Source organism: Diorhabda sublineata, chromosome 7, assembly GCF_026230105.1.
Source record: "Diorhabda sublineata isolate icDioSubl1.1 chromosome 7, icDioSubl1.1, whole genome shotgun sequence".
Lineage (NCBI taxonomy): Eukaryota > Metazoa > Arthropoda > Insecta > Coleoptera > Chrysomelidae > Diorhabda > Diorhabda sublineata.
The window spans coordinates 25,297,617-25,324,999 of record NC_079480.1 but is presented as its reverse complement, the minus strand read 5'-3'; the positions used below and the strand labels follow the sequence as shown (position 1 = coordinate 25,324,999).

Genomic DNA, 27,383 nt, shown 5'->3' with positions numbered 1-27,383 from the left:
TTCATTTATAAAATTTATTCTAGCAAAAACATTAAGTATCTTACAAATAAAATATGAATTTAATACAAATCAACTAATTAATTATAATTGTGAAATTCAACTTAGTTTCATCTAATTTCAGTTTTTTTTTAGAATAATTCATTTTGAATCCAGATCTGAATTATACAAAGACAGAGCGCTCTTCTTCTTATCCCTCAAATAATGATGATTAGATCAGTTTCTTAAGCTTCCCAATAATAGAAAAGATCTAGTCATGTCTGTTTTAGAAATTGGATGGTAAGTAAATAACTGATTCAATAATCTTATCTTATCATAAAATACTTGATAATTTTTTAACGTCAGGATATTTCAATCTGATTCATCTTATAGATATATAATAATTCATTTATTTTCTCATAGTCCTCAACCACCAAAAAAATGACAGATGAATTACATTAGGGGTACCGAATTCGTATCATATTTAGTTTTAATTTTATAAACAGTTTTCCAAATTTCGAATAAACATATAGTAGAATGAAACCGGTAGAAAATAGCCAAAGGCATAGAAATGTGCGTTATGATAGTCCAAGCCCAATCGCCGAAAAAATCCAAATGACTAGGCCTAAACTCCGCTCTGTTCTTTTCCAAAGTATTTATCGCCCACATCGCCATGTTTGCAACTATTAGAAAAGTTATAATTTCTTTTCCAGGTTTACATTTGAATTGTTCAATGTTTCTGCATCTTCTCCACCACGCATCCAAAATGAAAATTGTTTGGATACAAGTTTGTATGAATGAAAAGATCTCGACTGCGACTTCGATTTCGTTGTTAGCGTCGTACGTGAAGCAACAACCAATTACGGAAAATACGCAATAAATAAACATGCCAGTTTGAGCCACCACCAGCAAAATGCAGTCCAAACCAATTCCCGAGCTGTTGCCTTCTTGACCTATAGAATATCAATACAAATAAATAAGAAAATTATGTATATTTTTCCAATTGAAAAAACTAATTACGAGGATATATTGAAAAATACTTAGCCTACTATAGAACCAAACAAATTTCAATGTAAAAATACTCAACATATTCTTCTCTTAATTGGATATATTTATAAGAACGAACCTGCAACGTCTCTAGACGTTGCTGCAAACTAGACCTCCACTGCTTTCATTACCTCCTAGTTGGAAGAAAATTTACGACCTTTTAAACTTTTTTTCAGTTGAGGCAAGAGATGATAGTCGGATGGATCCAAATTTGGCGAATAAGGGGAGTGTTCTAGTGATTCAAATCCTAAATCATGAATTTTTTGCATGGCAACATGAGATTTGTGTGCAGGGACATTGTCTTGCAAAAACAAAACACCTTTGGATAGCTTTCCGCGTCTTTTCTCTTTAATTTTTTCCCATAGAGTGGTCAGTAATGTCGAATAGTGATCTCCAGTTATTATTCTACCCGTATCCAAAAAATAAATCATGATTACTCCATGACAATCCCAAAAAACTGAAGCAAGAAATTTTCCAGCAGATTTTTGAACACGAAACTTCTTAGATCTTGGAGAACCAGAGTGACCCCATTCCATCAATTGTTTCTTTGTTTCTAGATCGTAGAAATGTACCCAAGTCTCATCCATAGTAACAATTAGGTTTAAGAAGTCTTTATCGTTTTTAAATCGAGCACAGATCGAACGCGATGCTTCTACCCTTGCACGCTTTTGGTCAACATTCAAACATTTGGAGATGGATCCATTTTGCAGCAATTTTTCTCATGTCCAAATTGACGTGAACTATATGATGAACGCGTTCGTATGAAATATTCAGTGCTTCAGATATCCGTTTTAACCCAATTCTATCTGATAAAATCATGTTATGAGCTGCATCGATATTTTCGGGGACTGACACAGAACCTGGCTTTCCCGATAGGTCATCATCTTCAACGGAAAACTTACCTCTTTTGAAGCTTGGAATCCAATTTTTCACGGTCGCATACGAAGGACATTGATCACCAAGGGTATAAAGCATATCTTCGTAAATCTGCTTACCTCTTAACCCTTATAAATACAGGTACTTTATTTTCACAATTTCGGTGGACATCTTTTTTCTTTTAATTTATGCGTAACTCTGGTTTACTTTTTTAACGTCAAACTTTTCACTGACACTTCTAATAAGTTATTGTTCGTCGCTATGGTAACGCAATATTTGTTTATGCATGGAACTGGTCTAGGCTAACTAGATATCAATACATCCTCGTAATATAATAACAATTCTAGGACCTATGAAGTTGATACAGTGAAAAATTTTTTTAAATGAGAACAACGCGAGATAGTTGCAGTGGAAATTAGAAGCTGGAAAAGAAAGAATCAGATCTAAAAGGCCGAAAGAAGTAGAACGGGATTTAAGAATGATAGTCAAAACTAAAAATTTGCAAAGTGGTCTATTGTTTATGTCGCCACGACACCATACGCTAAATAGTGTAAATAACCATGGGATATAGACAGTTGAGCCGGTCCTGATATATCATGTTGATAGAATCTAAAATTTGGAGGGATACGATTCTCTTTTACATTATGTTTTATTACATACGGCGACAATTTTTCTATATTTTTCTTACAACCTGCTTATAGTATGTTGTGGCTATTTTTATGAAGTCAATTTCCAAGAAATTATTTTGTCTACAAACTAGAGATTTCTAGGAAAAAAATTATAGGATATGAGCAGCCGATGATTCAGTATATAAGTCGTAGTAAACACATAGGATTAGCGTATTTAAATGAATTAGTATGTTAAGAATTAGATAAGTGTTTAGTAATTAATCTTAGTGCATAGTTTGGTGAATGGGGAATAGTTAAGTGTATTTAATGTTGATATATGAATAAATTATTTAAGTAAGTAAGAAACAACGTGTTTATGAATTCACCACACCGTTAGAAACTGTAATTAAATAAGAAAAACATCACAACACAGAAATTTTGATAATCTTGCAACTAAAATCAGTTCTTGTAATATGAAAGAAGATTTTATAGAGATAAGATCGATTGCGGATGACCCCTTACATCCTTACTTACATATCGCCGTTATTGGTAAGATTACTCTTAACCGACCCTGTGGATAAAATCGAAATAGATAAGATCTGGAGATTAGGTTCAATCTAGAAATTATAGTTCCCTCCATTCCTTGATAAATATGCTGTACAATCAACTAGTTTAAAAAACATATTTTGCCTCACTTGCAAGGGCGCATCTTCTAATTGAATTAACAACCAACGAAATAAATAAACCAGCAGCTTTTTGTGATTAAAATCAAGTTTCCACAGTATAAATTGAGACTTAAATACCATTGAAAAAATAGGAAATTACGAAAATTTATCATTAAATCTTGAAAAAGGACTAATAATTCAAGCATATAAATTACTATTTTATGGAGATAGTGAATGGGTTTCATTGATATTCATATCTCTTATCAAATTTAGTTCAGTTGTATTCTTATTATGAAATTTGTCGATTTAGGGACTAAATTATTGATGTCACAGTTATTTGCTTGTCAAACTATAGCAGTATATTTCTTTTTATGATTGGTAGAACTTATACAATCAACAACCTATAGCTTTAAACGTTTTCCTGTCTCTATTTATCAGTTTTGTTGTGAATTTTGGCTATTGATCTAATATGAACTCCACTGCTTGTCCTTAATCTGCAGATTTATTCCACCATAGCAAAAAGTTGTGTCCCGCCGATTTTTTTTCGATCGCTTCGTTTGTTGTTCTGCTCTGGTCCTGGCCTAGACTCAGCTTCTTTGGCCATATCGTCTGCTATTTCGTTTCCATTGTCCATACTATTGTCACTGACCTTGTTTATTGTCCACACATCATACCAGATTAGAGTTAAGAGACATCTAGTTATTCTTTAGTGATTTTGGTTCTAACGACCAAATAATGTCGGTAAGATCTGATGATTGAGTGAAGCACTTTTATTAAATTAATGTTTTTGTTGATTCCTAATTTTCCGGTAAGTTTTTCATTTGTTTCATTTCCTCGTGGCTGTAAAGTACTCTACAGAGTAAATGGAAATAGATAAAAGATTGATTTCAGATAGTAGGACTCATTATGCAGTGACAAAAACATTACATAATGAAAAACAAAGTGCAAGATTCATTATTTGTTTCTTGTCAAGCCATCCTCAGAAAAAACCAAGCCTATGATGTTTCGTTCATGTTCACAGTGTTGTTGATGGTTAACATTTTTTTGTTCATTCCAATTATCATATTAATACCTCCCTTTTCTCCATAGAATACCAAAAAGTGGGCATACTGAGGCATTGAAATCAGCTGAAAGGATTGATTGGTTAGTAGGTATATTAATACCATAAAATCAGATACCACTCAAACGTCTACAAATTCCAAATCGCCAAAGTTATTATGAAATTTTATGAAAAAACCACTCTACATAGTTAAGAATTTTACACAAGGAACACCGCTCTGGTGATGCAACAAATAACTGCCTAATAATATGTTTTCAATCGCTTCTACTAGCGAAATAATTATTCTATAATATTTAAATTGAAGCAGGGATACTTCTATCCAAAACTTACCATTTTTCCGGTCGTATTTGAAGTGTCGCATCTTTATCATTGCCACGATAACAGCCAAAGTAGTTACAACATACAAAGATAATTCTACGACGTTAACCTCGAATATAGCAACTTTTTCGTTTTGTCGTTTGGTATTTGTCAGAACAAAGAACATTATTAGTGAAATGATGGTTAATACAATCACCTAAAATACAGAAATCACAGCGTAAGTTACTAATGCGTCTACAAAGAAAATTACTACTCCATGTAGCAATAGATGTGAGTCCTGAAATTGGAGGATTTTCTAAGAAATTTCCGGCACAACAAAGAAACAATAATTTTCCCGCGCACTCATTTATAGACTCCTTCCAAATAATCCTACAAGTGAATATTTAAGGTTGGGAAATAGGACAAAATCAATAAAGGTCAGTTCAGGTGAATACGGTGGGTAGACAAACAATTCAATGTGGTTCGTCGTCCTAATATAAAAACATGGCATCTATTTTCAGAAATGAGATTGGTTGAACAACTTCTTTCAACAACTTGAATTTGCGCATATTGATGCAAGTTGTTTATAACAAAATAGTTACGTAGCTAGATATTAAATTTTTCTGTCTCCCATAGACTTGAGCATAACGTAGCTGGTAGGTTCTCCACCAGCTACACCTCGTTCTGAAAACTGTACTAACCAAGTGAAACGATATATAATATACTCACTAATATGCCTGCAAACAGACCTTTGTGCGCATTGGAGCAATCGATAGTAAAATGGTGATTCGGATTTATAACTTTACCTCCAAATTGATCTAAAAATAGAAAGAATAGAAATAGAAATATTCATTGTTAGAAGAAACTAATATATGTATTTCTGTAAATTACAATTGAAATTAAATCATGGTACTGGATTCTTCTAAGAACTTCATTACTCTAGGTTTGTTCCAACCTGCTAGTCTAGATCGTTCTTGGAACGGTCATGGAAGCGTTTAAATGATATTTTCTGCGGAATCTCTGCTTATGCACGGTTCTTGTAACTGTACTTGCTACCAACCCAGCATCGAAAAGATCCTCCCGGAAACGGTTCACAAACGATACTTCAGTCGGAACACAAATAAGGATCGTTCGTATAGCGGTAACTGCCTTGTTGAAACGAACCTTATATATACTTAATACGAGGTGATTCAGATCTATGTATATTAATTTCTAGTACGTCCAAATAATACGTAATAAGGCTACTGCTTCTTACACACTTTTTCAACTGCAGAAGAAGAAAAATACAATTCCCCAAAGAGAGCATATTTTTAGAACTATTAAAGAGATCCTATACAACTTTTGTATATTCCAGATGCCACGAAACTAGAGGATTAGAAGCTGGCAACACTACATTTTTAATCCTCAAATAGTAAGCTCTGACTATAGTTGAGTCGCTGCTATTACAGAATAAAATTTGCCAGTCTTCAATGGCTGCAACACACATTTGGTGATGTAAATCCTTAATAATCAGCTGCGTTCTAGTGGAAGCTAAGCATTGATATGTTGAAAACAACTCACACTAATATATGTTAAAAAGAATTGGGTCTTATCTACGGAAAGGTTGCAGTCCTCAACTGAACTTCAAGTTACCGAAAAGATGTTTATAAGTAATAAGGATGCTACATCCTTGATTGCCGCTAAACTCTAACTTGGCATCTGTAGAACAGCAAATAGATACAAATTTGTCGCCTCAAATTTACATTCAATTTAACCTTTAGTAGTGGTTATATAATGTAGATAGAGGACGTTTTAGAAAGATTTCATTGAATTTTTTGAATGTAGTAGAAGGTCGACAAAAAATTAATGTCTTTAAGAACGTGATAATATAATATAAGTAACTACTGATCCACAATAAGTAGACAAGATTTAACCTTTAGTAGTGGTTATAGGAGGTAGATAGAGGACGTTTTGGAGAAATATTATACAATGTTTTGAATGTAGTAGAAGGTTGACAAAAAATTGATGTCTTCAAGAACGTGATACTAAAACAGAAGTAACTACTGATCCACAACAAGCGAAAGAAATAATATGAAAAATATTTCATGTAAAACGTAACAAAGCGATTGACATATCACAAAAAGAGGAGGATATGACTTGGTAATGAAGTACGTGTTAGTAGGCACTGTTCTTCAAGTTCTGTTGGAAACACTGAGAAAGTGAGGCATACGATCGAATGAAATCCATAGTATACCTATCAAGCGATTGAAACAGCTCTTGGTGTTGGATAATCATCTTTATGTGAAAGAAATTGTTACTCGTTAACGGTTAAGAGTCATGGGTAACCCTCCAGGAATGGTGGAAATGGTAACAAATGATGAAATCCACCCTGTATGCAAACACGACTTAATTGAATTGGCTATTACTTCACATATTTTTTGAAAATGTTTAGTAGAATAAAGCGTAAACGTTGAAATTATTAAAATGACACCTTTTTGTGAATTCAAACAGGATGAAGTGAGTGGTGAAGTTGTATATTCGATTGTACATAATTCTGGATCACTTTGTATTAATATAATAATCGAAGTACGTTTTACGTAATGTTTATAATGATAAACACTCACCAAACTGAAAATGCGTCATTACTTTATTCTGTTCAGGTTGAAATCTAACGTTTTTATCTTTTTCCACATTTTTATGCTTCGGTTCCATTTTGATCTTCTTCCACATTTCAAAAAGTATCACTGCACAGATAAGACTGTACTCAATAGTACATGGAAACAAAAATGGACTGGCATTCGCAACTAATGATCCCATTATTAGTCCATCTTGACAAAATTTGTCTACTGTTTCTACTGCATGTCGATTTTCTATATATTCACAATAAAAGTTAGTTTTGTAATTATAAAGACCTTTTTTAACCCACCTGATAGATGGATGATTTCGTGCTTAGTCTCAGCTACCAACACGTACAACCATTCCGATAAATTGGTTGCTATCATATGCATTATACCAAATCTAGCGATAGTTTTGTGATCATTGAAATCTATATTCTGAAATAATTTGAAAAGTAAATCGTCGTAATATACATTGAGGCATATAAAACAGATCACCCAGTATCACGCATTCTTTTTCAACAATTTTTTGCATATATTATATCACTCAATAAGTCGTATGACTGACTCACAGATGGCGCTGCTATTGTTAAATCTATTTGACGTGTATGAAGTACCAATTTTCAAAAGACTATATGTAAAATTTCATGACATTTCGATAAGTCAGAAAGAAGTGAAAGCCATTTAAGTGAAGCCTCTTTTGTTATTTTCAAAACAATTTCAAGTGTTAATTTATCATCGCTGCTTGTGATAAATCAGATTTTTTGCGTCGATATCATTTCACTCCGGAATCCTAACCTAACCTAACCTAACCACGTCCACAGGCACAACAGTAATCTGGGAAGGTTATGGCTTCAGTATTTTGGGATACGCATTGAATATTGTTCATCGACTATCTCCAAAAGAAAGAGACAATCAATAGCGAATACTGAATAGAGTTGTTGGATAGTTTGAAAGCAAGAATCAAGAAAAAACGGCCTCATATATCGAAGAAAAAGCCTCTGTTTCCACAAGACAATGCACATATTCACAAGTCGATAGCAACTATGGTTAAATTGAACGAATTAAACTTCGAATTGCTTTCCCCATTCACCGTATAGTCTAGATCTGACCCCCAGTGACTACTGGCTATTCGTTGATCTCAAAAAAAAATAAAATGTGTTTTTCTTAGTTAGTCACACGACGTATTGAGTGATTAATTATGTGTCTAAGATATATATCAATCAACATTTAGAGAAAAAAATTATGATTTGTTGAAGTATTATCCTGATGAGATGGTAATATTCCTCTAGATCTGACTTAAACTAGTAAATTCAATAATACTGGGACTTCGAATTTCTGTCACTTAGTATAGTTAAATGGAAATAATTATGGACAGCATTGTAGAAATCGATAAAGTTTGAATACTTAGAGGCGAAAGACGAATGATTGAAAAAAAAATGAGGCTACAAGGATACTTCTTCTTATTTTTCTTTTTTCAATAGGATCAGGTCCTGTTCAATCTTGTACGTTTGGCCCTCTTCCTGGATCTTCCTGAGAAGCTGAACTCCAACTGTCGTACCACCTTTTGGTGGTCTGTTTGTGCTCGGTGTCTGAGTTTTAGCCCACTTTGCCCATCTGTCTTCTGGCATTCTTTCTACGTGATCCCTCCAGAATCTTGACTCATCTCACCACATCCTGTACACTCAATTCTTCTCTTATGTCATCACTCCTTATTTGGTCCCTGAGGGTCACTCCCTTGATGGTTTGCAGTATTTTCATCTATGTGGTTCTCATTATCCTTTTTGTTGTTGATGTCTCGGCAACAAGGATACATAATTTGATAAACAAAAAATTAGAAGACACAACATAATTCAACCTATGAATTGTCAAACATTACGTGGCTGCGAATAATAAACACTAAAAAAATAAGTTATCCAAGATGTTATCCTTTGGCGCATGAGTACGTTTTCTATAGCAACTCTAGTTTACTTAATAGCCACACCTCGTATAACCGAAATTCACTCTTATCGGAACATTAACTATGTAAAGTAATCTCATCAATTCAAGTGCTTAATTTATATTTTATATTATTACTAGCGATTGATTGAACAATTTTCCGATTCTCTAACTTCTAGTAAAATGAAACGTCAATATACATTGATGTTAGTATTAGAAATTAGTCAGATATTTAGATAACTACCAATATCCAACAATATCCGAAACAGTAAGTTTGGAAATTAAACAAGAACAATAAACTTTACCTTGCTATTAAGAAATATGAATTGCACCTGAACTAAAGTAAGTACCATTCTAGTAACAGGAGTTATGGCATGAAGGATATTAGAATTGCATTCTAGATTATTCTTAAGCTCAAAGTATCGTCCAAACTCCAATCCGGAATATACCATACTTCCAATTCCGAAAGCTGAAATAGAGAACAATATATCTAATACAGGATATCAAAATTATAGTTTGAAGTAAAAAAAAAATAAAATGATATATTCGATTTTTATATTATAACGTGTATCCATGCGTCAAAATGTCAGTGATGTCACATATTTTGCAAATTACATTTAGAAATTATTAAATGAAAACAACGGTTCAGAAATTATTTTTATTTCCATTTAAAGTAGTTTTTAATAAAATCAAATTGCACAATTAACAAAACAAAAAATGAGAAAATATATTAATTAGATTAACAAAAACAAAAATAGCTCAGCAGCTACTTCGTTCTCGTTTGGGTTGTTTCCAGGAACATTAGTTGTATCAACATCTGTTTCATCGAACCTTACAGCATCTTCGTCATCATCTGCACAAACAAGTTTTCTGGCACTTATAGCAGCAATTTTTTGAAAACGCGCATATTATGTAATTGTTTGTGTTGATTCATGGCTTCTATTGCAAAAATATAGTCACTGCTAGACACAATGTGCTTGACAGAATTTATCAAATGGGCGCCTAAGCGGTTGGCACATAACTCTAGTAGATCGAGTGGTTGACAAAACGATTGATATCATAGGTTTTTGAGATTTTCGTAAAGTAATAGTTTAAAGTTCATGTTTTAATATTTAGATAATAATTTGAAATGTAATGCCACGAAATTTAAGATCACTTGCAACGCTTTGTCACACAATGTCACACTTCGTCGATCCCACTCCCTTAACGTGTGACTTAATTTATGGATGGCCTTAAAGAACGTGAATGATAATAAGATTGAAGAAGGTAATCAAATTATAGATAAAATAGACGAAACTAATAAAATATAAACTAGTAAATAAAAGGAAGAAATGGTGGCGCAAAAAAGAAAATAGAAGATCTGAAGAAGTATATGAAAAATATGAAGAACTTAGCATAATAATAATTACAGAAAACATTTAAAAATCATAAGTGAACACTCAAAGAAATTGGAAAAGGATTGAGAAATAAGAAAGGAGACCAAAGAAAAAAACATTTAAGATAAGAAATTGCTGGAAACAAACTGAAATTAAAACTGAAATAGAAAGCGCGGTTAAATTATGGAACAAATTCAATTTTTCGGGGTTTACTTCTAGTTAAAAATGAGCTTTCTAATAACGTCAACAGTTTTGAGATTTTTGAGATTAATTTATTAACTTTGTCCCAATTCAATCATGCAGCATCTGTGAATTATGGGATTTATCGACATACATCTTTTATTTTAGATAACATCATAGGAAAAAATGTTGAGTCGTGATGTTTGGGGGTCTTGGAGACACTGTATTGGTCTTCACCTCCCAAGAAAACACGGGTTCAAAATCTTGCGTACATCATGCTCATAATGCGTGATTGGATTATCTTAAATGAGAAAAATGATCCGACAGTTGATTTTTTACCTGATTTTTTCACAGCCTCAGTTAATTACATTTTAGAATGAGATTTTTACCCAGTAACTTCACATCCATATCAGTCGAGTATTTATTCATATTTACCAAAAAGGTGCGATCAAAAAATGCTTTTAAAACTATGCATCGACTTTGCCGAATATCGGTGAAACATAGACATCAGAAAACTTTTCATCCAAATCTTCTAAAATCTGGCTGAACTGTACCTGAACTCTACTCCTTACAAAATTGCATTACTTGGTCAATTTTCGAATATTTGAATGTCAATAATTCCCGATGTAAAAAGTAAAATTCCCTGATGTTTTCTGTTTTAAATGAACCGCCATCCGTAGTTTAGCAACTATATAGCGAATATATTCCAATCGAGTTTATATTCTGTTATCAAATGCTCGTATAGGCACTCGCTGCCCTTTCAAAACTTCCGTGGAGGAATCGAGTGAAATATAGAAGCTCCGATGGACATTATCTTTGACATATTTGTCGTTGATATAACCTTTAATCATCTATTAAAGATTATCCTGACTATAATTTTTGCAATGTTGACTATTAACTGAACTATTTAGACAAATGTTGCCTCATCAGAATACATTATTTGTTTATTAAAACGAGGATTGTGGTTGATTAAATTTTGCAAAATATGATAAATCTACATACGGTGATCGGGATCATCATCGTTGAACTGTTGATATGAGTGAATTTTGTAGGGATACTATTTTTGACATCCATAATAACTAATACTGGACCTTTATACATGTTAGTTACCTCTTCTTCTTCTTCTTCTTCTTCTTCTTCTTCTTCTTCTAGATATCTCGCTGGTACCTTCAGCAATACCTTTCTGCATCCTGGTTCTATATTGTCACTCCACCTCTTTCCGATCGACCTCTACTAAATGTTCCAATTGGAGATTTATGTCTTTTTACCAGTCAGTTCCATTCGACTCATATGTTGGTTCCATTACTTCTCACACATCCATTCATTAATGTTATCTACGTCATATGATCTGATGTTTCCGCTTCTTTCTAGCTCTATAGTGCTATACCCGAGATTCGCTTGATAATTTTCGTTTCGGTGGTCTCCAAGAGTTGATTCGTTTCCACTGTTTCTGACCTTGTTCAATTATGTAATTTCGCATAAAATATTTTGAAGATTATCTTCTTATATTCAACAATTAATACATCAAATTTCAAAAAAACATTGGTATACTGTGGCAAAAAGGACATAATATCTTTGTAAATAAATGTGCTGCTTACAAATGGCTACAATATTTTTATGATAAACCGTCAAGGTCCTCAAAGTAGCCATTAACTGCTGATATCACCTCTTAATTTTTTAAAAATCTCTGACCACCGTGCCATTTCTACAAAAATGGGAAAAGAGGGCCAAATCCGGCGAAAATGGTGCATGAGGTAGCAATTCAAACTTTGATGAATCAATTTCATAATATTCCCTTTTTTTATTTTTGATATTTAAGAAAAATTATCCCACGCGCATCCCAATCCTTGACCATACCTGCAGATGAAACGCTCTTTGCTTTCTTTGGAGCCGATCCTCCTTTTTCAGTCTATTGTTTTCATTGTTCTTTTCGAGTGTAAAGTGTTGAACCCACGATTCATTCATGGTAACGAAAAGGTACAAACATTCGGTGCAACAGTGCCAAACACTCGATGCAAACATCCTCTTGACTCTGTGCGTACAGCTTTCTCATGTCTAAATTTTCAGATAATATGTGATGTAACGCACTTTTTGAAATGCCTACTATGCTAGCTCGCGCATTTTCGGTCGACGATCATCTAGTACCGTCTCGTGGATTTTCTTCAACATTTCTGGAATCGTCACATCATTTGGTCGAGCACTGCGATGCTGGTCTTCGTAAGTCATACGGTTTCATTCGTTTAAACTCTGCTATCAGATATTTTACTGTTGATAACGAAGAAGCAGTCTCGCCCAAAGTAGAATCTAGCTCAGCTTTTATAATAGTTGGGCTAAGGCCCAAATATCGATGACCAATTTTTTCTATACAAATTCAATGATAACTTTCAGTATTGATGGCTGCCAAACAAATACTAAACAACGTGATGTCTTGAAACTTGAAACATATGTTGTATAAATTTTGTACTTTCTAATACAGTAGTACGTTCCAAGCAGCTACTATCGCCATCTCTAGGTTAGTCCAGGTCCTTCTGGGAACATTCTCGAATATATATCGGACAGAAATGTAAATATTTAATAATGTTCCCGTTCCTTTGAAAGAATGAATTGTTACTTACGGTAAACAATAAAGGACAGCAAACTTTCTAAACCATGCAAACAATTTTTAACGCAATCCTTTATAGGGGATTCCCAGTCAATCGATAGAGTTTAACTGCGTTCACAACGTTTAATTACTGGATAAATTGCTGGATTATTACATAGGGCTGTTGCGAAATTGCAATGGAAATGCAGTTAGTGCGATTTACAACAATTATTATTGTTTGTTGGAAATAATAATCCCAATTGATTAATATAGTATATTAGGCGTTATAGCTTCAGCTCGATATACAACTTCATTGTGGTCATACTAATTATTCATTGATAAACGTATGAAATTTGATTCCGTATACTTATCAATTTGAACTATACTTATATGAAAATAGTTTGACAGAAATATGATAAAGGAAAACATTTTACGTTATTCAAATTGTCGAGTGAAGTGATGAAATATAGTTTTATCACACGCATAAAAATCATTTTTAAACAGTAGCGGCTTAACAATATGTGCGTCTGTCCGTGGCACTTCCATTATCCCAAAAAATGAAATATTTTGACATTTTTAATTTGTTAAATTATCACTAGATTTTCTGATTAATTTTTTAAAACAATATTTGGACTCATCTATACATTAATACTTCGTAATCTGCTATAAGTATTAAAAATAAATTGAGTTTGGGTAAGCTCAAGTTTCTACGAATATGGTGAGTTATAGTCCAGTCATATTTGGTAAAAAAAGGAGTCAACATCGGAATAAAAATTAATAAGCTGAAAATTGGTATGAACCTTTGTTTCGTCGTTCTAAATATTGCCTCAAAATTCACCATTGCTGCCGTGTCCGCGTCTTAAGATACTGAAGGTCAAAGGTCATTAAAATCGGTTTTTTGTGAATATCTCGGTTCCTATTGCTAAAATAAGATTTGTATTCATTATAAAAGTTGTAGAGTATGAAATTTTCTACAGCTTTTGTTTGAACTTTTTTTCCATACAACCAACCATTTTTGAGATAGAGCGCGGATAGCGTATAGTCGTATATGGGCTAATGCAATCTCAAGCGTGAGTTACGGTTGTATAAAGTCAATTACTCACTAAAAAATTATAATTATATTATAATTTATTGAAAGAAATATCGTTGAAATGAAAAAAATTAAAGCTTTAGGGACGCTAAAATCCAATTTAAATATAATCTTATTACTCGAAGCTATTATCAAAGAAGACATAAGTTTCCAAAAGACATAATTCTTTTAAAGCAATTATGGGCATGTATATAAAGGAGCAGCGACTAGAAAAACAACAATGATAAGCATGTAATATTTGCATGAATATTACAAGTCTCTTGTCATTGCATCTTGGCTGCCACTAACCAAAATTCCATAATTAAAAGTATGTAATTAGATTACTCTCCAGAATTGCAACTAGCACGGCATAAGTCTGGCAACGCTTTCGAAAAAGATTTAAACGAAGCATGTTCGTGATTCAGACAGTTGTGTCTGAGTCATGATAATACGTGCTCGTCGAGAAGACGCGTTTTCAGAAAGAAAAACCGATACAAGTTCACGCTTCAAGAAAGAGTTTCTTCGTTCCGAGGTATCTGCATACGAAAGCAGATTACGAAACTATATTTACCGAATTTCAACAATAATTTCCGAACTCGTCTCTGCCAAATCGTTCAACAGTTTGGAAGACGTACCAGAGATTCTTAAAAACGAGCTATGTTGTCGACGTGTCACGTTCTGGGCGATCGGTATCTGTGACAACCAACGAAAATATGGAACCAGTACCGCTGGCCAACCAATTTGAGAACCTCAACTATTCAATGGTTCTTTACGACGAATACTGAAACGCATACACTATCGAGAGTTCTTCACACAATTCACGAGGATGATTTCGATCGCAGATTGGAATTTTGCGAATGGTAACTCAGATACAGTCGGGATGATCTCATTTCATTTAGTGGTCGGAAGAAACAACCTTTAAGCTGAACTGTGAGGCCAATCGACATAACTGCGCGTACTGGAATGACCAGAAACACGTCTCCATTTAAGAATAGTTAAACCTACCTGGGGGGTGTGTGTAGGCAGGTGTCTATGAAGGAGGTTTCGTAGCTTATTTGATCAAGAAATATACATTGCATTGCAAGATGTATCATGTAAAGCGGCCTCAATTGACGATTTAGAGGCAATAGAAATTTGGAATGAATACATAGCTCTATTAAAAGAAATGAATATAATTTTTATATGATAGTTAATTACATACCTATTGCTCCTAACCTCAAGTAGAAACTTCCATATTTAGGGGCGACACGTGACGTTTTTTGAAGTACTCCCGACTTTCCTCGATCTACAAATATCAATTAAAATCTCATTCCAGCCTTTTTGAAAACATCAGCCACCAGTAAAACTCCCTGTTGAAGTGAGCTATCTCCAAATACTTTGTTGAACAATTAAATTAAACAGTAAACAACCACCTTATAAAACGATTTATGGTGATGGCCATAATTACTTGAAAAAACTTTTATAAATATATTTTTTTGTGAAAACGAAATCGATATATAAGTATAGTATATTTTTCAACGACCAAGAGATGATAGTCATTCTCCACGAGTATGAGTGGGAAATTAGAATTCATTACGAATTATTCACTTAACTACACAAAAAAACAATAAAAAGGGTAGTTCGAGTACATAATACAACTCGTGACAGATTCATTAATAGTATCATCTGGAATTTGGTACCTAATTCACTTAGTAAAGCTGGGAAATCCCAAAATTACTACCTATAATTTCCAAATCCTTTGAATTTTACTATTAGGTGAGTACTTAACAATATACAATAGAGATATGAATTTTCAAAATTTGCGCAAGCCGTAATTTGTAAAATGACATGCATCATAATGCACACTTGCAATTGGTTAGGTTAGGTTAGGTTAGGTTAAGTTCCCCGATGATATGACAATTTGTTGTCCTTTTGGCGTACGTAACTCCCAAGGAGCACAACGAGGAGGGTGTTTTAGTGAGGTGATTTCAGCATTGCATAGCCCGCTGCGAGGAAGGCATTAGTTTCCACCCCACCTCAGAAGGTCAGGTTAGGTTAGTGGAATAAAATAATAGCGTATGAATTTGTGAAACAGGTCTCTTATAGATACAAAATGTAATATTTTTTTTTATTTTTTTTTTAGTTTATTATGTGTTTAGGGTGTAAAATATTTTTGACAGAAATACGTTGTAAATATATATTTTATTTTTGGTTTTCATTTCATAATTAGAATCCGTCACGAGTTGTCTAATCTTCATGACAACCACGATCACGAGTTGGCACATCCTCGTAAATACAGCTGTCATTGCTTAAAATTCGACATTCCAAAGGAGACCTGTTTATTGTATAATAGAACTACAATCGTTTCACAAAGAAGTCAATCAGAGAAGGAAATATATCTCTATGAATTCTATATACTTTCTATCAAATTATACTTACTGTAATTGTTTATCATTTCAACGAGCGCCTTTTCTTTAAGTAGAGTAGCGTACATGTATACAACAAATAATATACTTCCAATATACAAATACAAATAAAAACCTTGATAGAAAAATGTTTTCGCGTTAGTGATAACTTCTAATGTGGGAAATGCTATACCAAGTACGACGATCAGTTTGGCATAAAGTGCAGATAGGATTATTGACAAAGCATCTCTAGAAAGTAAATTTTCAAAATTAGTTAATTGAGACTTTAATTTCACACACAAGTCTAGTATAGAAGAAGCAGTTTCTATTTGTTATTTATCATCAATAATTCCAGTATTTGTCTAAATTATCTGCTGTTTCACTTAATGCGTATGCTACAAACAACTTTTCGACGAAATTAGACCTTTAAAGGTGTTTTTCGACGACATTAGATCTCTAAATCCCATAATTTCGTGTTTTTAGATCTAATTTAAACTTGAAAGGTGTTTTTAGACAAAATTAGATCTTTAAAGTTGTTTTAGATCTAATTCGACCTTGAAAGCCATCTTTAGACATTCAAAGGCCTTTTTTGAAAATTTAGAAATTGAAAAGCGTTTATACATGATATTAGACCTTTAAATCCCATATTTTGGTGTTTTTAGATCTAATTTAAACTTAAAAGGTGTTTTTCGACGACATTAGACCTCTAAATCCCATAGTTTTGTGTTTTTAGATCTAATTTAAACTTGAAAGGTGTTTTTAGACGAAATTACATCTTTAAAGGTGTTTTCAGATCTAATTCGACCTTGATGGCCATTTTTAGACATTCAAAGGCCTTTTTTTGAAAATTTAGAAATTGAAAAGTGTTTATAGATGATATTAGACCCTACTCCATATTTTGGTTTTTGAGATCTAATTCAAACTTGAAAGGTATTTTTAGGCTTTAAAAGTGATTTTTGATGATTTTAGACTTGAAAGAAGTTACTTTTAGTTGGCCATTTTTAGGAACAAATTTGAAATTGAAATTATTTTTTTGATAAAATTATACTTTGGAATCTCTTTTTGCCCTCATATACTCAGCGATTAACACTAGGAGGTTAGCGAAAAATTTTAATCTCAGTGACTGATAACAAGAAATTACTTCAATGTTTCTCAAGAAGTGAAAACTTCTACGGGAAGGATCATATATATTTTTTATAATGTCACTAGAGTGAACCCTATTGAAAATTATCAAGTATAAAGATTTGTCAAATACTTAAAGCTTCTCCTTGTACTTCTTAGTAAAGCAATTGAATGTTAGGTAATGAAAATTATCCTCAAAAAACAGACATATACTTACGTTACATTTTTTTAGATTTAAAATAGGAAACGGAAAGTGTTATTAAAAAGAAATGATATCGTAGCTTGACGATAATGAATTTTGGAATAAACGAAACTGGATTACCACCAGACTAAAACATTCTTCCTGTAAAAGAGGACGTTCAATTATCCTACACATAGAACCAGAACACTGTTGGGTAGACGATGCCTTATTGCTGTTCTAATCAAAGTACGTTAACGATTACTAGCACGACATTAATGCTGCGAAGTTCTAAAAAAACATCAAATAGTTCGCCTTATTTTATTGTACCAGTGAATAATCCACATAACTTTCGATTCACGCTGTTATGATCCACGTTATAGTCGCTGTATTTAGACCAGCGCAACGAGTAATACAGTGGTTAGCGCTTTTTTCGCGACTCTCCAAACTGTTAGGACGATTGGAATTGAATTACAGTATATGTACTATAATAGGGTGTTTCCATGTGATTTTATGTATGTTGTTTGCAACTTAATAATTACCAAAAGATTTTACGAAAACTTATACGAAGAAAGGATGGCACAACGTTTCAATTATTGTTACTGCTAACAGGGGATGTCCACAAGCGGGAGTCGCATCCCCACTCAAGTGAAGCTTGGTAGTAGGCGAACTCTTATGCGGGCTGACTGAATTTGACATGCTAAGTCAAGGATACGCAGACGATATAGTCATCGATCATAGTACCCAACTATACAAAAAGGTGGTATGGATCGGTGGGGCTGAACGTCAACACGAGTAAGACCTACCTAATTTCGCTTACTGGGAAGAAAAAACTCAGCCTCGAGCCCATCAAGCTAGACGCCAATGAGTGGAAAACAGAGGGGAAATATCTAGGACTCATACTAGATAGTAAAATTATCGAATTGCTTCCTCATCCACCGTTTAGTCCCAGAAACTACTGGCTATTCGTTGATCTCAAAAAATGCTCCCTGGTAAGAAATGTATCTCAAATGAAGAAGTACGGTAAGCACGGCACGGCAACGAGAATTTATAAAAGCGTTGGAATGATTTTATTCCTCTTGAAGAAGATTAAATTGATGAATAAAATTGATTTTTGACAAAAAATGTGTCTCTTAGCTAGTAAAACGACTTATTGAGTGATGTACATTGATATGTTAAATTGTTTATTATTCAGTTATATATACATACTCCCCAATTTTCCTGTTGTGCTTCAATTTCTGCAGTTCTTTGTTTTCCATGTCTTCTTTTTTTGATAAATCTGAAGAATCGTTGAAAAGCCTGAAATACAAATTATTAAAATACGATAATGCTGAAAAAGAAATAGTTGTAGTAGTGTTGTAATGAGTTTATCACTTATGTTGTTTGATTTCTCTCAGCACTCTAAACGTTCTAGATTGTTCTAACAAGTGACTTTATGGTTTATCTAGTGATTAACGATCCTTGATCGTTCGTAAAATATCGAGTTTAATTATATTGATTCTTCACTCACTCTAAGAATTTTACTATGTCAAATTTAGGGTCCATCACACTACATAAGTTCTACGAACATGTTTTCACACCAAATTGTATTATTGAAATGGATAAATGACGTATAAAATCTAATCTGCAATTAATTGTTTATTTAATCTATTGTCACTGAATAATTTCGTCTACGTCCTTCGTCCAGCTAGTGAACGAAATATGCTGGAAAATTTCAGTGATACTCACATAAAAAAATATTTTTTTTGACGTCAGTGAAATAATATTCAATTTCTATTATTTGAACAAACGACAACATTTAAACCAAAACAATTTTTGAATAAATCTAACGTAAAAGCTGTTAATTATGTCACATTTTTATCACTAGAATTGAGGAGTGCTTTGTATATTTTTGTGTTATCACATTATCATTTGTTCTTAGTAAGAATTCTCAATTTTGAATGTATTATTTAAAATGGACTAAAATTCCTTCACCTACTATATTTATAGTACAAGATTTTATCCACTATATTTGTGATCCTGACAAGGGTAATGGTTTGAAATTGTGAAATTATTATATTATCATCTTACTTATTAAAAATGAAAATATATTGTATCCATAATATCATTTGAAATGATCATAAAAACGAAATCAGACAATGATTGTATTTTCATCGTTCCTTAATAAAAATACGTCTTCTCTAGGTCTCTCTATTGCCTTTCAAGCATCAAAGTATTAAGGATTAATTTTTCACTCTCCTTTTATCTATTTCCACTCTTTCCGGTCCGTTTTTACGTCATTCGTATTGTTTTTTCCTTTCTACCTCCTACCTGTGCAACTTGTTCTAGCCCAAGTCTTCGTGGGTATTCCCTTACTTCTTTGTGCTTCTGTCACTTTTCTTATGGTGGCTTTATAATGTTGTGTGACCGCGCCAGTTTGAAATGAGAATATCCTTTCTACATTCTACCTGTGCAACTTGTTCTAGCCCAACTCTTCGTGGGTATTCCCTTACTTCTTTGTGCTTCTATCACTTTTCTTATGGTGGCTTTGTACTGTTGTGTGACCGCGCCAATTTGAAATGAGAATATCGAATTTGGAATTTATATTATTATTTGAAGTGAATCAAAAAAAGAGTCAGAAGGTCTCATTATATGCAAATTACTGATCTTACAAGGATAATTGTACAAATTTATGGAATTATTTTATTATCATGGTGTTATCAGTGGTTTAGAGGATTAAATCTAAATATTTTTTTGTATGTTGTAGTAGTCCTAGTAATTCTACCAAGGACTGATGATGTTAAAATTACATATTGGAAATTTTAAATGTGCATATGAAGATTTGAAGCCCTCTTTATGGACCTCATCGTGGACCAAGGCACTTTCACTAAAATCTCAAGTTTTTGCTATTTGTATTGATAGAAGATTGTCTGTTCTCGTGGATGTGTATCTAACTCTTTTCATAGAACAGCCAGTCTATATACCTATTATTAATGCTCAAAATTTTTGAGGAAAGAAATTAGCTTTGCAGCAATTACCAATAAAATCAGCTATTTTTTAAGAAACCAATGCTAAAAATGATTAATTATATGCATTAATTTCAACATACAGCTCATAAAAGATATATTGTTCACCCAATAACTCTCTGCATAAATGTGGACGGAGCTTTTAAAGGTGTAACTCATTACCTTATATTATTTGGAAATGTTAAGAAGATTGAGCAAAAAATTGAGTGTTGGCAGACAAGATTTCTTATTTTCACGAATAAAAAGAAACATCACCTATTCCATCACAATAAAAGAAGTCAAGAAATAAATGAAGAAGAATCCGTCAGTTATTTCTACAAATGAGTACAAAAAAATGTTCCGATCAGTGGAACAAATGTATCAGTTGTAATGGAGGATATTTAGAATGGGATAACGTTTTTTCCTTTTTTAATATGAAATTAAATTTTTTTTCAAATTATTTTTGAGTTATACCTCGTAGAATTGAATAATAATATTAGCTGGATGTACATAAACTTACAAGTTTATGAGATTCTTCAATAGAAAAAATGAAAACCAAGGATCGCTCCTTTTCGAGATATCACACGATTTGGGAAAATCTCATTAACAAAATTCATGCTCACACGTGGAGCTTGTGACTCCGTCTTGTTGGAATCAAGTATGATCAGTAAAGTTGAGGTTCACGATTCCCGATGAGGACATGGCACACCAAACTCTTACCTTGGCTGAGTGGGGAAGTTAATGTGGGTTCACATGCCCCAAAACGTTTCGCAGAATTTCCGTGGATCAGTAAAATCGTTTTCATTGAATACCTAAAACACTTGAATTTTGTAAGAATGATGGTACAAATCTGATTTCAAGATCGCTACATCAACTCTCACGCGTTCAACATTCTCTGGAGCTCGTTTGCACCGATATTTTCAAAATTTGTCTCACACAATTTTATTAAATTTTCACTAGGCACAGGCTGATCGCAATAACTTATAAGAATAAGTACGAAAACGACGCTGATCTGCTACATAGCTACTGGTTTGGTGAAACGCTCTCGTAGCAAACGCTCGGTGTTGTTTTCGACACTGTTCCATGCCCCCTGATATGCTTTGAGGTGGGGAAAATAACGGTAACCTTGTCAACTCGCCCCGCTAACTTTCTACGTATCCGCAACGATTTCAAAAATACAGGATTGATTGCCGATACACCTGAAGATACTGACTTATAATACTAAATCAATATTTGAACCAATACTGTGAACTTTCACTTTACTATTACATTTAAATCTACATTTTCAGTTGGCACTTCCATAATTTTGACATAACTGATACGCATTCAATTTCAAGACCATGGGCGTTGGAGAAAACTTAATGTAAATGTTTCGATCATACACTCACCCCAATATATATCGCCTTTGTGACATAACAATTTGTGCAGCCGACAGAGCTACAGCTTGTGATGGTCTTCGGAGTGCTTGAATTATTACCGAAGCTCTTCGAGAATTACTTCTTGAATTATTAGTGCTATCTGTCATTTGTTCAGGTGCTGCTCTATTTGAAGAATTCATAAAATCGTTTATTATTTGAGATACTTGAGGAGCAGTTGAAGATTGATAAACCTGAGATCCTGTTGACTGCAGGGTCGGTAATTGTGGAGATGCAGGTAATGAAAATGCATCGTTTTCTACAATTGGACTCAGTGAAGAGGAGAGGCTGGAAATAAGATGAAAGTTAGCAAAATGTATCTTGATTCAAATAATTTGATAGCTTGAATGAGTGGTTTGGTTAACAACAACAATTTCGTTCAAAGTACTGTAACTGTAAGAGGACTGATCCCTTTGCTCCGTCTTCGTTTCACTGACTATAAAAAATTGATAAGATATTATTTTTATTTTGTTATATAATCGCTTTTAAAGTTAACAGAGTCGCAGAACTTCTCAATTTTGCAGATATTTTGGGCCTTTCTCGTCCAATAATACAGTTATCATTACTTGACCTGCTGAATGTTGCATCCTGATTTTTTTTTGTGGTGGTTAGATTCCTCGAATTCCTCACTTTGGCCTGTATCACACTATAATAATTCTGTGTCATATATTTATTATCAAATATCCCATGAAAAATATTAGAGTATAATGGATCAACTAGCTTCTGATCTCCTGGAGAGAACATATTACGATATTTCCAATCAAAATGCTATTTTATCAAAAATGGTGACTACAAGAAACAAACGATTAATTATTTCTCAGTCAATTCGTTCTTCATTCTTTAAAAAAATGTTTTCGCGCTTATACTGTTACTCAAATGAGGATTTTTCCTTCAAATCAATTTATGGACTTTTTACGCCACAAAATAAAAAGTTTTATCAATTCTTGAATAGTTCCCGTAATGTTTTAGATCTTAACTTAAATATTATTTAAATAGATGGTTTGAATTTCCAACTGCTCACGTCTGGATACTCTCTGTCTAACCTACAATCTTTTCCTTGTATTTCTTTGATGTTGTTTACATAACGATAAACAAATAGTCATTATAGAGCTCAAACAATCACGAAAAAAAAAAAAAATTAATATGACAGTGTAAATGGCAAAACATTTTTTATAATATTTTACATAATATTTCTTCATCATACCCATATCATCATATATTTGATAATAAATATATGACTTAGAACTATTGCACTGTAATGAAGGTATTTGCAATTTGGTCTCTGCATCATAATGATGGAAACTTTCAAAAAGATGTCATTCATCTTGTCTATACAGAGTTGAAAGACGGAATCAGATGTCTCTTCAAGTTTGCTTGTGTACATTTGTTAATATTCGTGGTACCTATCGTACAGGCAATTTTTTACATCATTTACTTCATTTACATGATCGTTGGTATCGGACTGTATACCACAAACTCAAAAGACCACATTTTCACTATATGATATGTGATTACAGATTCTTCAATGATATCTATTAACTCTTTATGAATTTGAGTCGGATGAAACTATTTTAAACATGAATATCTAATCACCGCGCATTGCTCGACACGATTCACTGTGGTACTGTCATGTAACTCTCTCGAATTCGGGTTTCTACTATTCCAAAAGCTCATACTTGTCAGTTTGTAGTGTGACTCTATGAGTTACAGTTTGACGTGATGTTAAATAATTTATTCGATTTATAGCGGAGCAAAAGGATCATTAATCGTAGGTATATAATTCCCGGGACATTCTACTACCAAATTTGAAATATTTATTTCAATATCAAGCGGTACTAAATGTGTTGTAGGGGTTCAAAACATTGTAAATGACCCTATACTTTCGCCCGAATTAACATAAAGCAACTCACCTGTTTTCTTCCTGCACGGTGTCCATTAAAACTCCTAATTATATTCCTTCTTCCACTTTCCCTGGTGGCTCGTAAATTTTATTTATTAAAAACTTTATCCAAAATAAAAAAATAATGAAAATGTATCCCGTTCCAGCGGAAAAATTATTCTTATAACTTAGCACGTAAAATAGTTTTGTGAACAAAACTTCTGGAATCTCCGCGTAAAGAGATATTGTGACAACCAATGTGAGACCCACTGATAATGTTTTAATAAATTTCATTCTGGTTAATTTGCAACGAGTGCTAGACGAGAAGTTTTTATATGCTAATTAGTAAGACAAACGTTGGAATACACTTTGCGGACTGGTGTAAAAATTTGGACGATTAATTTTCTGATCACTTAAGTAAATACTAGAATACGTTTTTCTAGATCTAGTTATATATGTTTATATAGTTTTTTTATGCCTATTCTTTCATAATAAGTGCGTCTATCACTTTTTATTCCTCTCTGTACAAACATCTATTACTTGACAACAATATTTGAATGCAAGCCACACTTAACAGAATCAGTTTTTAACTGCACCCAACAACTTAGTGGAGTAGCTTTCATTGATGACAATTTTTGTTGTTCTGCTTATTTTGTTGATTTCTAGCGTTACATAAGTTCAAGTGGGCACGCTGCTGAGACGTGATCCAATAAACGATCTCCAGGTCACTGACATCTTGAGACGGTTACGAACTAACGAAGACCTGGACAAGGAGGAATAATAATCAAAATCGCAAATGGTTTTCTTCTATCCATGAACTACCGCTGGCAAAGTTTTCTGCAATTTGGGCAAACTTGTATAGAGCAATGTTAATATGAAGAAATAAAATGAATATTCTACTCTACTACCTTTCCTTATTGAACGACTCAATAAATTTAATGAGTTTGATCTGATAAAAATAAAACTGTTTGAAAATCAAGACTTCCAGGTGTTAAAGTAGTCAGTCTATTCTTGTCCAACGCTATTCTCGGTTCCTACTATTCCCTCTCACATGGGAAATATGCAAATTTAGTAAATCCAGACATCTGACCCAAGGGAAGACCTTAACTTTTTGTTTTGTATAGATTTTCTTCAACTGAATTGCCGACCAGAATAGAAGCAAAAACGTTTTTTGAAAGAAACTTTAACACTGTTTTTTGAACTGAACTGGATCAGCAATTGCTTCGCAGTACACAAACAAGTGATCCGTCTATCCCATAAATACCCAATAAGATTAAAGTCCGGACTATACACCATTCCATCCATAGCGGCAATTCCAACATCCTGTAAATACTGAAATACGAAACCTGCATTATGTGGAGCGGTATTTCCTGCAGTAGGATGAAGAGGTCGCTGATGGAACTGCCGTAAAATATCTTCTATGTATCGGTTTACGTTAATCCCGCCGATCTACCGTCAGTTTCAATACAAACCAATTCGGTTTTCGCTTCTATTGAAATTCCGACTCAAACTATCCAGGAATTTCCTCCAACAGCTACATTTTCATTTGTACAACACTGCGCGAATTTTTCTGTAGACTCGCCCTCTTTTATCTCTACCACGCCCGCGTACTTTGCTTTCGCCTGAATAAAGAACGGAACCCCATTGTTTGTTAGTTCAATTACAGTGGTGTCTGGCAAATAGTGGCTGCTTGGTGAGCTAGGGTTAATTTGAGTCCAGTAGCTGGCTTAAGTCTTCTTCTTCTTTATTTTATATCATCTTGCAGCCAAGAAAAGAAAATTTCGTTTCCAGTTTTTTTTGCCAGAAACTGCGATTGCACGGATGTCGCCCGAGTCAATTTTTTTGCTCCCGAGTGTATAATAATTTATTTTGTAAACTAGAACTTATACATACGAAACTTATACGTAATACTTTGAAAGGAAGTGAACTAATATGTTGTTTTTATATTATCAATAATGTTTATGTTTGCAAACTTCTATTAAAGATAATTGAAGAATGTTAATACCAATTAGTACCATTAAAAAATATATAATATGTTAGTGTTTTGATACATTATAAGTGTTAAAATATGATATGAATAAACTAATAATAATAATAAACTAATAATAAATGAATAAATCTAATATTGTATTATGTAATGTTTAATATTACTTGGTACGAACCGTGTAACTAGCGCCCTCTATGAGAGTCAGACATAAAAACAAATTCATTGGATGTATCAGCTTCCAAAACAAATTCGTATAAAATTGTACTGCAATGTTGCCAGTAGTTGCGTGAAAATCGTAAAAAATTTTTATATTTTTTTTAACGAATTTTATCTTGAATATTGAAGGCGTAACGAAATCTTTTTACTAAGCAAATCACAAATATTTTTCAGTTTTATATCTATCCTAGACACTTTTTTTTGAAACGCACTGTATAATATTCCAAAGAGTAAATTGTTTCACAATTTAGATTTATATCCGGCCCTCAAATGGAGTTAGACGAGGGATTCCAAATACACCCAAAACGTTCGATTTAGCGGATTATCGAGCGATAGATTCGATGTTTCAGCAGAAATTGACTGGTAATTAACTTATCCTGTCTGAACCGAAATCAATCGGCAGACGTGAACCTCGACTTGCCACTTAAAATGAAAAAGAACGGTTTTGAGTACACATCGAATACGACAAGAGTGTCCTTGAACAGATATTTAGTCCACGATTTCGTAATTTATTTCTTAATATCCTGATTTAGGTTAAATTCGTGATTATAAAAGTTTCTTGTTCATAAAATGATTAAATTATATTTTTAAACATTAAGGAAGTCATTTCGAGCAGAAGGTGACACCTTTTTTGTAACATTCATCATGTACTTGAGGAATATTCAATACCGAACTTATTGAAGTTAGGTGGGACCGGAGATGGTTGGCGCATTTGCCACATTGAAGCTTTTTTAATTCTTTTATTGACAAATGTAGGAAAATACCGTTTCGTTTGTTTATTGTTGAATTACTTTTTTTTATATGTTTTATTAAAACTATATTTTTTACTAGTAATTTTATTTATTAGTACATACTTGCATTATCAGGTTTGCAAGCTACTATGTTTTTTTCACTGTCCTCTCTTCTTCTTTTTCAATCTTTTGACAGGACGAAAGCTAAATAACTAAAAAT

General features: G+C 33.1%; 1 protein-coding gene across 2 annotated transcripts; it reads right to left on the bottom strand.

Moving 5' to 3' along the window:
* LOC130446398 (proton channel OtopLc-like) lies at window positions 1-25,890 on the bottom strand. 2 transcript variants are annotated; one of them, XM_056782643.1, is made up of 11 exons: window positions 24,261-25,890; window positions 22,324-22,638; window positions 19,161-19,250; window positions 16,686-16,900; window positions 15,469-15,552; window positions 9,367-9,530; window positions 7,435-7,561; window positions 7,133-7,378; window positions 5,259-5,347; window positions 4,563-4,746; window positions 1-929 (listed from the first exon to the last, which is right to left on the bottom strand). In XM_056782643.1, exons 1-11 carry the CDS (start codon window positions 24,284-24,286, stop codon window positions 430-432), a joined length of 2,040 nt encoding a protein of 679 aa, XP_056638621.1. In that variant the 5' UTR covers window positions 24,287-25,890; the 3' UTR covers window positions 1-429. The 2 variants fall into 2 exon arrangements, with proteins under 2 accessions (XP_056638621.1, XP_056638622.1); XM_056782644.1 differs by lacking the exons at window positions 22,324-22,638; window positions 24,261-25,890 and adding an exon at window positions 19,462-19,549.
* Window positions 25,891-27,383: the final 1,493 nt, after the last annotated feature.